General features: G+C 64.3%; 1 protein-coding gene across 1 annotated transcript; it reads right to left on the bottom strand.

The window, feature by feature from the left end:
- Positions 1–2474: 2474 nt before the first annotated feature.
- Positions 2475–3576, bottom strand: NPBWR2 (neuropeptides B and W receptor 2). The gene has a single exon (XM_051829148.2). The coding sequence runs from the start codon at positions 3492–3494 to the stop codon at positions 2475–2477; it is 1020 nt and encodes a 339-aa protein (XP_051685108.2). The 5' UTR covers positions 3495–3576.
- Positions 3577–12345: the final 8769 nt, after the last annotated feature.

Below are 12345 nucleotides of genomic sequence, written 5' to 3'. Positions count from 1 at the left end.
CCCTGTGGGCCTCACCTGCTGCTTTGGGCTCTCCCCTGGCCTGGGGCAAGTGGCCACAGGCAGGTGGAGCCCGGGGGGCCTGAGGGCAGAGCAGCGGTGGCCGTGAGGCCTGGGGCTGGAAGGGCCTGAGCCCTGGGCAGGGGGCGTGCTCCAGTATGGCCTCCTCCCCACCCCTGCATCAGGAAGTCCACGGTGCGGGTGGGCGGGGGTCAGCCGCTTGCTGGGACAGGGCCCCTGTGAGAACAGGCCTCCCTCACCCCTCCTGACAGTCTGTGGCTGCCCAGGCCTTGGGTCTCCCCCTGGGCTGGGGGCTGGTCTGTTGACCCCCTGGCCGTGCTGATCTGCATCAGGCTCCTCGTGGACAGATACGTGGGGCGGGGCTTTCTCTGAGGCTCCCATCCTTGGCCGCGGATGGGCAGCATCTCTGCAGGACACATGGCGTGGGTCTTCAGGGAGATGAGCCACGGAGGGTGGCCAGTGGGGGCAGAGGGGGGACCCCCACCCGAGGGCGAAAGGCGGCCCCTGCCTCCGCCTGCTCAGGCGCTGCGCCTCTTTCACACTCGTTACCGCTCGCCCGTGTGCTCAGGGAGCTCTTGACTCAGCGCAGCCGCGGCTCGCTCGGCAATTAGGCGGCTCTGCAGCGAGGTGTGACTGCCGCGCACTCTCACGCAGGAAAGGGGCCGAGAACAGCTCGTTCTCCCGCGGAGGCGGGGGTGCGGGTGTTTGCTGCACACACGTCCCCCACCCCAGGCCTGGCCACTCCCTGCTGCTGCACAGAGTCGGGGAGGGCGGCCAGCGCCCCCCAGACAGGTCAGTTTTCTCCTGCCCACTCTCGCTGGCTTCCCGGGGGGCCCTGAGCAGCTGTCCACGCGCCCAGCAGCCGAGGCTTCAGGTGACCAGAGCCTTGGCCACACCTGGGTTGCGACCTCTCAGGACCCTGAGTCTAAACCATCTGAAAAAGGCACGCTGATTCCTGACCCCCTGCCGTGAGCGTTCACGACAGCGGTGACACCTGAGGGGGCTCAGGCAGGCTGGAGAATGTGGTGGTGGTGGGGGTGGGTGGGCTTGCACCGGACGCAGGCTGGGGTGGTGAGCCTGGGTCCTGACCGCACCCAGAGGCAAGGCTGAGACCCCAGACTCAACCAGAGGGGCCAGGCCCACCGGGTGGTCTTTGGGGACCTGCTCGGCCCTTCCGCCTGGAATCAGGGGTCTCTGACCCTGCACCTGGGAGCCCCTCCCAAGCCTGAGGCTCATAGCAGCTGCTGCTGGCTGGGTCCAGGCCTAGGGGTTCCAGGTGCGAGCCCCTGCAGGTGACATGTGGCCCCTGGATAGGGGGGACACACAGGGCACAGGCCTCCCAGCGAGAGGTCTCTTGGTCTTTGACATAGGTGCCCTCGGCCTCTGCAGAGACCCTGGGTTTTGCTGCCTGGGCTGCCCAGCTCGGTCACCTCCTGATGCAACCTGGAGGAGCCCAGTGGCTCTCGGCTGTGAGGCTCAGGGCTGGCCCTGGGATGACAGGGGCAGTGGGGTCTCTGTGGGTGGATTCAGGGCTCCTGTTGTGTCAGGACCTCCTGCTGGGACCTGAGCGCCTGCTGCTGTCTGCTCGGGGCTGTCCAGGAGGCAGACAGGAGAGAGAACCTAGCTCTGGCTGTCTCTGAAGGTAGAGGCCGACTTCTGGGGCCTCTGTCGCTAGGAGATATCAAAGACGGGGCTGGTGCTGTGTGAGCTGAGCCCCCGCTGCTCCACTTCCCGTCCAGCGCCCTGCTAATGCTCGTGGAGACCTTTGGGTGCCTGGGCCCCTGCACCCGTGTAGGAGACCCAGATGGAGCTCCTGTTCCGTCTTTGACCTGGCCGCTGTGGCCACTTGTAAAGTGAATGAGCACATGGACACCCTGTCTCTTCCTTCCTTTCTTTTTAAAAGATTTATGTATCTATTTGAAAGTCAGAGTTACAGAGAGAGAAGGAGAGGCAGAGAGAGAGGTCTTCCATCTGCTGGTTCACTTCCCAGTTGGCTGCTTCTTCTGGGCCTCCCACCCAGGTGCAGGGGCCCAAGGACTTGAACCATCTTCCACTGTTTCCCCAGGCCATAGCAGAGAGCTGGATCAGAAGTAGAGCAGCTGGGACTTGAACCCACGCCCATCTGGGATGCTGGCACTGCAGGTGGTGGCTTTACCCACGGAGCAGGTCCCTCCCTCTCTTTCTGTCACTCTGCCTTTCAAGTAAAATAATCAAATAAATCTATTAGAAAAAGCGGGGCACTGCCTGGATGGGGCGCTGCCTGGGCAGGGTGGGCGGGGCACAGCCCAGGCCGGGCCCGTGAGGGGAAGCGGGGACGCAGAGGCTCCTGGAGGGGTGGGCAGGACTCCAGGACGTGGGGCGCTGCCTGGATGAGGCCGGCGGGGTGGGGTGGGGTGGGGTGGCGCAGCCTGGGTGGGGCTGGGTTGTGGGGAGGCGGGGTGCTCCTGGAGGGGCTCTCAGGCCGCGCCGCATGGGAACAGCGTGCGGAAACTCTTGCGGAAGTTGTCGTCCAGGAAGGCATAGAGGAACGGGTTGAGGCATGAGTTGGCGTAGCTGAGGCTAGTGATGACGTAGGAGATGCTGATGACCAGGGTGGTCTGGGGCATGTCTGTGGTCAGGGCCACGACGGAGGCCAGGTGGAAGGGCGTCCAGCAGAGCAGGCACGCGGCCAGGACGGCAAACACCAGCACCGTGACTTTCCGCTTGGCCTTGCCCAGAGCCTTGGCTCCGGAGCAGAGCCGGACGGCCCGCAGTCTGCGCAGCAGGTCCGCGTACAGCACGCACACGGTGCACACGGGCACCACAAAACCCAGCACCAGGGTGTAGATGCGGCTGGCCTTGAACCAGGCCCGCTCGGGCCGCGGGAAGCTGAGCCCGCAGCTGGGGACCTGCAGCTCGTTGCTGTAGACGCCCGCGAAGGAGAAGAACGGCAGGACCAGCAGGGTCACACCCAGCCAGACGCACAGGCTGGTGAGCTTGGCGCCTCGGTGGGTGCGCCGGGGTGCGCGGCGAGACTGCACTGTGGCCAGCACCACCAGGTAGCGGTCCACGCTCATCACGGCCAGGAAGTAGACGCTGGAGAAGATGTTGTAGTGGTCGATGGCCAGTACCAGCTTGCACAGCAGGTCCCCGAAAGGCCAGCGCTGCAGCAGGTGCTCCGCGATGTTCACCGGCAGCACCAGCGTGAAGAGCCCGTCGGCCACAGCCAGGTTCAAGATGAACACATTGGTCACCGTCTTCATCTTGGGCGCTCTGAGGACCACGTAGATGACGGCTGTGTTGCCGGTCAGCCCCACGGCGCAGATCACAGAGTACACGGTGGGCAGCACCACGTACAGGGCTGCGAGGGCTGGCGGCAGCTCAGGGCAGGTGGCGTTGGGCCCCGTGCTGTTGTCCTGACAGGGGCCGACACTCACTGTGTGCGGGAAGGACGGGCCCTTCCTGTCCAGGGACTCCGGGGTTCCTGTGGCCTGCATGTCGAGGCCGGCCCTCAGCAGCTGGTGCCCTGGGCAGGTAGGGGCCTGGCGGTGGGCTTCCAGGAGGGGTGTCTCGGGCTGGATTCTGGGAGATAAACGACCAGGAACTGTGGGATGTGGCCACCGGAGCACCAGCACCACAGGGTGTGTGGCAGAGGCGGCAGCCGCCCGCCAGGCCTGGAGTGATGGGGAGGCTGCTGGGTGCACGAGGCCTCTGCCAGCTTCCTCCGGGACAGCACTCACGGGGGTCACTTCCCTTCCAAGCCCCCTCCTCCTGCAGGGCGCAGGCCGCCGGGCCCTTCCTGGAAAGAGGTGACCGGGTCTGCCTGCCTCTGCCCTTGCCCCGGCCACCCCAGCACAGGACCAAAGTGGAACCAAAGCAGCCCCTTCCCAGCCCCACCGCCCGGCGTGTCTCCACCGCCCCCACCTGTGCCACACTGCAGACCCCGCTGCTCACCTGCTGTCCTCTCCACTGGCCTGTCCCGAGCCTCGTGGCCGAACGTGTGGGCTCTCGCTGCCAGACCTGGCAGGAGTCTCCGACTGCACGCCACAGCAGGGGAAGCTTCCCGGAGCTGTCCAGCCGCTGCCTCTGCCGCTTCCAGTGAGGTTCCCAGCTGGGGGCAGAGCTGGTGCACAGGGAGGGGGGGCGGGGCCTCAGCTGACGCAGCTCCAGGAGGCAGGCCCAGCTCCACCCCAGCTGCAGCAGCTCCTGCCGTTGGCTGTCCCGGGGCCTGGGACTGTGGCTGTGCACATGTGTGCCTGCGTGTTGGGGAGTGCCTGGTGCTGGGGGCTCCATGGCTGTGCACATGTGTGGCTGCCTGTTTGGGGGTAGCTCGTGCCAGGGGCTCCATGGCCGTGCACATGTGTGCCTGTGTGTTGGGGGGCCACCTAGTGCTGGGGGCTTCATGGCCATGCACACATGTGCCTGTGTGTTGGGGGGTTGCCTGGTGGTGGGGCCTCTGAGTGTGCCCAAGTCTGCAGACAGAGGGTACCGAGGGCATTTGTGTCTCTGTCTGGGGCCACTGTGGACCTGGGCACCCTAGCCTGTGTCCATGGCTGTCTTGCCCCGCCCCTGTGCGTGTTTGTTGTCTGCTCACATGGGAGTTGCTGCCCTGTGTCTGGGGGCCTGGGGGTCCAGGGACTGCACGGCCCCTACGAGGAAGCAGAACTTGTTGGCTGCAAACAGCCAACTTCGTGCCTGTCTTTAGGGAAAGAGGAACGCAGACTTGTGCAGAAAGCAGGCGCGCAGGAGGCTGCAGGAGGCGTGTGCTCCAGGTCACAGCTGCTGTCTGCTTGGGGCGAGAACCCCCCCGTCCTGGGCAGGACTGGCAGTTCCCAGCCCCCCACTCCATCAGACTCTGGAGCTGCTTGTGTGCCCTCAGCCCACATCCCCAGGGCCCCTCGCACTGGAGCTGCTGTGTGGAGTCCGCCGGTCCCCACAGCTGCATCAGGACCAGAACTGGGTGCTGTGGACGGGTCTGGGGCTCCCCGCCCAGGGCCCTTGTGGCCCTGTGGATGCCAGCTGTCTGTGGTGCCATGGAGGCGGAGGCTGAGGCCCCGGGAGGTCAGGGGGTGCTGTTTAGCACCCATGAGGAGTGTGAGGGTGTTTGTGGGGTGGGGAGGGAGGTGCTGGGCCAGTTCACGGCTCCTGGAGACCAGAGAGGGGTCAGGCCTGGCGTACAGTGGCCTGGTCCACCACTGCTGGGCTGTGACAGAGTGCCTGGCCCTGGGAGGGGCCCCTCCTGCTGTCCTGAGGGTGCTGGAGCCGGATGTGCAGGGCTGCTCTTGGGGTGCTGGGGGGCTCTCCTGTGCTGCCTATCTCAGGAGCCAGGCTGATGCCTGTCTTCATGTGGCCAGCTGTGGTCCTGTACCACGGGGGCCTTCCCAGCCTCCTGCAGGCTGCCCAGCCGTTCTTGGTGTCACAGCCCAGTCTCCCTGCTGGGGCTCCTTTCACCCCAGTGTCAGGCCCCTCCTGGATCCTCTCTCCTCTCTCCTGGGCCTGGTCTGGCTCCACACCCTCGAGTCACATGGGAGGGAAGAAGGTGGGGAGAGGGTCCTGGGGTGAGGGAGTTGGGGGATGGGGTCCTGGGGGGGAGGGGGATGGGGCCTGGGTGAGGCATGGGGGTTTGAGACAGGGGTGCCATACACAGGTGCGAGGCTCCTCGCCCATGGACTGCATGGGCTCGGCCCCCGGGGAAGCAGTGCTGCAGAAGCCTCACCGTGGCCCACGTGCTGGACGCCCAGCTCCAGGGGCGCTGCCTTGCCCCAGCCTTGTTGGACCCTGGCAGGCCTCATTCCAGCTGACGGTGAGCCTCACCCTGGGGAAGGGCTTCCAGCTTCAGGAATGAGTGGACCTTGTAACACCAGCGCAGGGGCCCCAGGGTGTGGGCAGGCCAGAGCTGGAGCAGGCATGGGCTGCATGCGGTGGAGGGTCTGGGGTGCTGGTTTGTGGCAGCATGCATCCCAGTGCTGTGAATGTGCTGTGTGTGGGGGGGTCTCACAGGGACTGGGGGAAGGCAGAACTCGGCCACACCGTCCACTGGGCAGGGGTCAGAGGGCAGCCTCGAGGCAGGAGGGAGTGTCGGGACCCTGACACAGCCTGGTCTGGAGCACACTCAGTGCTTGCTGGCTTTCCTCTCATGTCACACCCACCACCTGCCTCTGAGGGTGCCTGTGTTGGTGTCTGCACACCCCTCACACCCACAGACACACACGTGAGTGCATGCTGCACCCCTCACACACACGGGCTCCGCAAACTCAGGAATGCACAGGGAAATCACAGTGGCCACGCACCTGCAGAGGAGGGCAGGTCTCACAGGCCACACCCCCAGAGCCAGAAGCCTGAAGACAGCAGAACCTACAGGTGTGGGGGTGAGGAGGGAGGGGGGACCCGCAGGTGTGGGGGTGAGGAGGGAGTGGGGACCCACAGGTGTGGGGGTGAGGAGGGAGTGGGGACCCGCAGGTGTGGGGGTGAGGAGGGAGGGGGGACCTGCAGGTGTGGGGGTGAGGAGGGAGGGGGGACCTGCAGTTGTGGGGGTGAGGAGGGAGTAGGGACCTGCTAGTGTCAGGGTGAGGGAGGGGGGACCTTCCCCGTGTCGGGGTGAGGGCCCTGGGAGAGGGCTGCGGGGTGCACCTGCAGGGTGGAGGCAGAGGTCCTATGTGTTGGGGTGGGGGGGAGGCCAGGAAGGGGCTTGCAGGGGGCTGGTCCTGGCAATGGTGGGTGCCGTGAGGTCAGAGTCAGGGTGCAGAAGGTCCTCTGGGCATGGTCAGCCCTGAGGGAGGCCTTTGGGAGGCAGGGTTTCTGGGCAGCCAGGTGGAGCCTTGAGGCCTCCCCGGCAGCGCTGGGGTGAGGTCTGCCTGCCTGAGCCCCACCCTCCCAGGCACGGGTAGGCGGGTAGGCAGCAGGTCTCCCAGAGAAGCTTAAACACGCAAACAGGAAGGAGGAGGAGGCACCTGCTCCCTGGAGGGCCCAGGCCCGTCTGCTGGGAGGCTTGTTGGAGGCGATCACTGGAATACCTCCCCCTCCCCTTCCATCCAGAGGCACAGGAGGGGCGGGGCCCGGGCAGGAGGTGTTGACTTTGGGGCGTGTCCTGGGTGGTCTCAGTTTACAGGAAGTGGTGCTCACTGAGGTTGGGGATGCAGAGGGCTGCAAGGTCGGGGAGCAGTTGTGGCCAGTGGGGAGCATGCGTGGGGGGCCGGGAGGGTGCAGGAGCCAGTGCCTTCCAGTCTCCAGGGAGGCAGGCGGTGGCCCGGGCCTGACAGCCCATGCTGGGGTGCCGTGTCTGCCCCAGGGATGGGCCCCGGAATGCCTCGGGCCTGGCTTTCTCAGTCTGGAACTCCTCACAAAGCCTCCTGGGCCAGGTCGGCTGATTCTCGCTGGCACTCACAGAGCGGGGCAATGACAGGCAGACAGCCAGGCCCGGTGGCTCTGCAGCGAAACTGCACAAGGCTGTGTTCACGCCAGCGGATGGGGCTGGGCCTGGGCCTGGGCTGTGGGCGTCGTTCGGGGCGGACCTGTTGATCCCAGGCCGGTGGGTAGATGCAGCAGGCGGGCAAGGCTCTGGAGAGGGTCTGGGGTGAGGGAGACTCATCTCCCAGCTCCCCTGTTCTTGGAATGGGACAGACGCATGCTGGCAGCTGAGGGGCCAGGACGGGGGCCTCTTGGGGTTGAGAGGAGTTGGGCCTTGCCCCCCTCCTCTGCTTTTCTCCCTCCTGAGCTCTGATGGGGGTGCTGGCCCGAGACACTGCAGAAGCTGCAGCTGCCCAAGGACTGGAGATCCCAGCCCCACACCCCGTGCTTGTGTGTGATCCGTGCTGTGCCCACAGCATCTCGCCCACGTTGTTGCTGACTCCCCGTCCCACCTGCCTGCCTCCGCACATGGCCACACACGTGCCCCTCAGGCCTGCTCTCCTTGACCTTGCACGGTCCTTCTGTCCAGCACATGGATGCTCAGAGCCCAGGGGTCACCTCTTACCATGATGTCATCCTCGGCCTGCACTGGCTGAGTGGTCCTGGAGGCGTCCTGGGTGGGCGGCACGAGAGGAGCTGCGGCTGCGGGGCTGGGAGGGCACTGCCCACCACCTATACCTTCCCCATGGACAGGGAAGGCCGTGGCACTAGAGCCGTGGCTTCGTCCACTGCCTGCACGGGGTGGGGCGCTGAGGGGGCTGTGGGGAAGCAGACCCAGGAGGCAGTGCCGACCTCTGCCTGTGCTAGCCTCTCCTTCCAGATCCGTCTTCTGCGCAGTGCCGGGCATGGTCTGGACACACCAGGACTGGGGGGACCCCAGCCATGGACCTCCTGCTGGACGACTGCCCTGGGCCCACCTGTCCCCTTGCTCCAAGGTGTGACAGTCATCCACGAACTCCACTGGCCCAGACTGGGCTGGGGCCGGGTGAAGGTGGGGGTGGCACCTGTGGCCAAGGTTCGTGGGGGGGTACTCTTTGTCACCACCCTGGCAGCAGGCAGAAGAGGGGGCTGAGGCTGGACCCCAGGCCCACATGAGGACTGCAGCTCTGTCCAGGCTGGAGCCTTTGGCCAGGCAGGGGTGTGTGTGTGGGGGGCACAGCTGAGCAGGGAAGCCAGCGTCCTCTGAGGCTGGTCCTTTGGGGCTGGTGACCCGGAAGGTGCAGCCCTGTCTTCCCTGCCCGTCCCCATGTGCTCAGGCCCGGATACGAGGGAGGCAGAGAAGGGACGGCTCGAGGACACCCCGTGGGTCTCGGATGGCTTGCCGGCTCCGTGCTGGGGCTTTTGGCGGGAGAGGAGGACGTGGCAGTCCTGAGGCTGCTGTGAGGGTGGGTGGTCACCTCCCTGCGTCTCAGCTGGATCTGTGTGAAAGCCGCATGGGCACTCTGGCTGGCACAGCTCAGGCGCGGTGCCGGTGTGAAGAGGCCTGACCAGGGCCCAGGCTTCCTTGCCCAAGGCCCCAGCTCCGAGATGGTCCCCAGCAGGGAGCGCAGGGGAGGCCAGTGTCAGGTCCCTCCTCCCTCGCTGCTGGCCGGGCCCTGTGGCAGACACACAGACAGGGCCTGTGGCTACCACAGTTTTTGGTACCCAAACGGGTGGGCTGAGGTTTGAATCCAGAACTGGCAGCTTCTGCTCCCCTGTCCCCAGCCCTCACCTGTCAGCCTCAGGGACAGACAGGGCCACGGCACCGTAGGAGGCAGGCCGTGTCCTCTGCTGGGCCCTGCAGCCCCAGGCTGCTGCCTGAGCAGGGGCGGGGGGTGGGCAGAGCTCCTGCGAGCTGGCAGCTCGGGCGTGGACAGTTTTGTGGCCCTAGCTTCTCTTTGACCTCTGGAATCCTAGCTGATGAGGTTTGGACCCCTGAGGGAGAGGCGGACTCTAGTCCAGCTGATCCTGGCAGGAGCCTAGCTGGGCTTGGCCTAGGGCATCCGCTGTCACCGTGTTTGTGGTCCTCAGCTTAGTGCCACTTCCTGTGTCCAGAGCCATCTGCTGTCCCCAGCATGGGCCTGCGGCTTCTGGGACAACAGGACCCTCGGCTTCCAGCTGGAGACGCCAGCAGCAGCTGACTATGGCCAGCTGGGACCACCCCTCACACGCTGCCCTGAGCTCCCTGGGGGAGGGGGCTCTGCAGACGTGAGCTGTGGGAGGGGCTCACACTCAGGGCCAGGCTCATCGCCTTGGCAACGCTTCCTGCCCACAGGGACCCAGGGCAGTGGGTAAGGCCCTCTCAGGTCCCGGATGTCAGAGGCTGAGACTGGGCTCCTTGCCTCCTCTCCGTCTCCCTGTGTGCACCCCAAGGGCGTGTGGAGGCGGAGCCCCCTTGCCGTGTATGGGTGCAGACGGGTGGAGGCCGGCACACGCCAGGAGCTGCTCTGTTGTATGGCTCAGGGCAAGTTACCCAACCTCTCTGAGCCCCCGCATGCTTGCAGGTCGGTGTGGAGATTAGGGTGAGGTGAGGCAGGGCGAGGGCTTGGTCAGGGTGTGCTGAGCTGGAAGGAGCCTGGATGGGTACTGGAGGACACTGACCCCACATCCCGAGGGCTTCCTGGAGGTGGGGTGTATGTGGGATTCTCAGCCTGGGCCTGGACTTGCCACTGGGGCTCTGCCCAAACACAGCGGCAGCCATTTCCCCAGAGGGCAGGGGTCCTTAGCTGGGTTGCCCCAGGCTGAGCCGGTTCTTCACGACACAGCCCAACCCTGCCCCCCAGCGGTCAGTCCTGAGTAGGAACGGCGTGTTTTCCTCTGCCCCAGGCCAGGCCCTGTGGGCCCTTCCCAGAGGCGCCTGGACACATTCCAGGGAGTCCCCAGCAGTGACTTCGGCCTGGGGAGGACCGTGGCTCTGTCCTCCCCTTCTGAGGAGGGAGGGGCAAGCGCTCTCTGGTGCAGAGACCCGGGCTCCGTGGTGGTCCTTGTGGGGCTGTCCTTGGTCGGGGGCAGGGCCGCCTCCTGGGGAGCGGACAGCCTGGCTGGCCTCAGGCTGAGGAGAAGGCTGACGTCAGTGTGTGGGGCGAGGCTGGCGGGCAGGTGGGGCTGGACTCAGGGCCGTGGATTTGGCCGAGGGCAGGAGGGACCACAGAGGGTCCAGGCACCAGAGGCGCAGGGTCTCCTTTGTGTTTCAGAACAAGCATTCCGGCTGCTGAAAGGCAGGTGGTCAGAGGATCAAGGCCAGAAGCAGGTGGGGATCGAGGAGGGGGCAGCTCTGATGTAGGGATACCTGGGCTAGAAGCACCCGGACTCAGGACATTTCACATCTGTGCAGGGGTGGGGAATAATCTTGCTCTTGTCAGTGTGAAATGAGATACTGTTTTGTCGGAGTGCCCTGGAATCTGAGAAGCAACACCCACCCATCTATCCATCATCTGTCATCCGTCCATCATCCACCCATCACCCATCCACATCTACCCTTTCACCCACCCATGCCTCACCTGTCCATCCACCCAACCATCCGTCATCCGTCCATCACCTGCCCACCACCCATCCATCCCTCATCATCCGTGACACTCACCCATCCATTCAGATTGCTTCACCAGAGGTTCTGGGAGCCCTGGTTCTATTCCTAGCACCATCTCCTGGTCCCAAGAGGCATCACCCCATTTCCAGGCCATGAGGCCCAGGGACCCCAGACTAATGAGCTCACCTGAGTGACCCTGGAGGGAAACAGATGAGCACTGGGCCATTTGCTGTGGACCAGAACTGGAGCAGCAGCAGGTTCTGGGACCATGACGCTGTCCTTTTAGGGCGTGCTGTGGGCAACCTGAAGGAGGCCTCTCAAGTGGTCAGAAGAGGCCCAGGGCCCAGGACCGCAGAGGGCTCTGGTGCAGGCGGTTGAGGTCTCCTAGGGCGGGGGAGCAATGTGAGGACCCAGGAGAGAACTGGAGAAGAAAGGATGGCTAGAGGGGAGGAGCGGCCCAGGAGAGCCTGGTGGGGTTCCGGGTGGCACAGGGGCACCAAGAAATGCTGAGGTGTAGAGAGGGGGTCCTGACCCAGGAGGGGCTGGGAGAGGAACTGGGGTCAGTGTGAGAGCGGCAGGAGCTGTGTGGTCCAGGGGCGCAGGCCTGGGAGCTGGTTCTCACGGACACAGTCTGCTTGAATTAAGTGGATTTTTCATTCCAAAGCAGCATGAGTCTATATTCAACATGCCAGCAATTTGTAAAAGAACCAAGTTAATTCTGCAGAGCAAATTAAATTCAGGGTAAATGTGTGTACACGGATCTCACGGTAGGCAAATATTCTTAATGGCAGAAGCAAAAACTTCTATTAGAAGTCTGTGCTGGTCTCACAAGGAGCTTTGCCTGTAGCTGTCTCTCTTGGGCACACAGTAGGACCACTGCCAGGGCTCCATCTTGGGCGCACAGTAGGCCCACTGGCTGTTGTCTGTCCCAGGACTCCCACACCCACAGCTTCACTCAGCTCCTCCCATTTGCTGTAGGCCTGGGAGAGAGGGGCCCGGGCTCTGTGCTCACTTCCAACAGCTCCAGGCTGCAGCTCCTGGCGGGGTTGGCTTGGAGGACGCGGGTTGTGTGGAGGGTTGGGTCGGGTGTTCTTTATAAATTTCCACATGGGGTCCCTTTCCTATTTCTTTTTTTAAAACTTTATTTGTTTTTAAAGATTTATTTATTTGAAAGGCAGAGTGACAGAGAGAGAAATATCTTCCATCTGCTAGTTCACTCACTAAGCAGCTACAATGGCTGGAGCTGGGCCAGGCTGAAGCCAGGAGCCAGGAGCTTCATCCAGGTCTCCCACGAGCGTGCAGGGGCCTGAGCAACTGGTCCATCTTCCACTGCTTTCCCAGGCCGTTAGCAGGGAGCTGGGTTGGAAGCCAAGCAGCTGGGACACCAATCATCACTCTAATGTGGCCTGTGAGTGTCCGGGGTGGCAGCTTAATCC

Source organism: Oryctolagus cuniculus, chromosome 11 (genome assembly GCF_964237555.1).
Source record: "Oryctolagus cuniculus chromosome 11, mOryCun1.1, whole genome shotgun sequence".
In the NCBI taxonomy this organism is placed as follows: Eukaryota; Metazoa; Chordata; class Mammalia; order Lagomorpha; family Leporidae; genus Oryctolagus; species Oryctolagus cuniculus.
The sequence above is the reverse complement of the archived record's forward strand: the minus strand, read 5'-3'. Positions and strand labels throughout refer to the sequence as shown.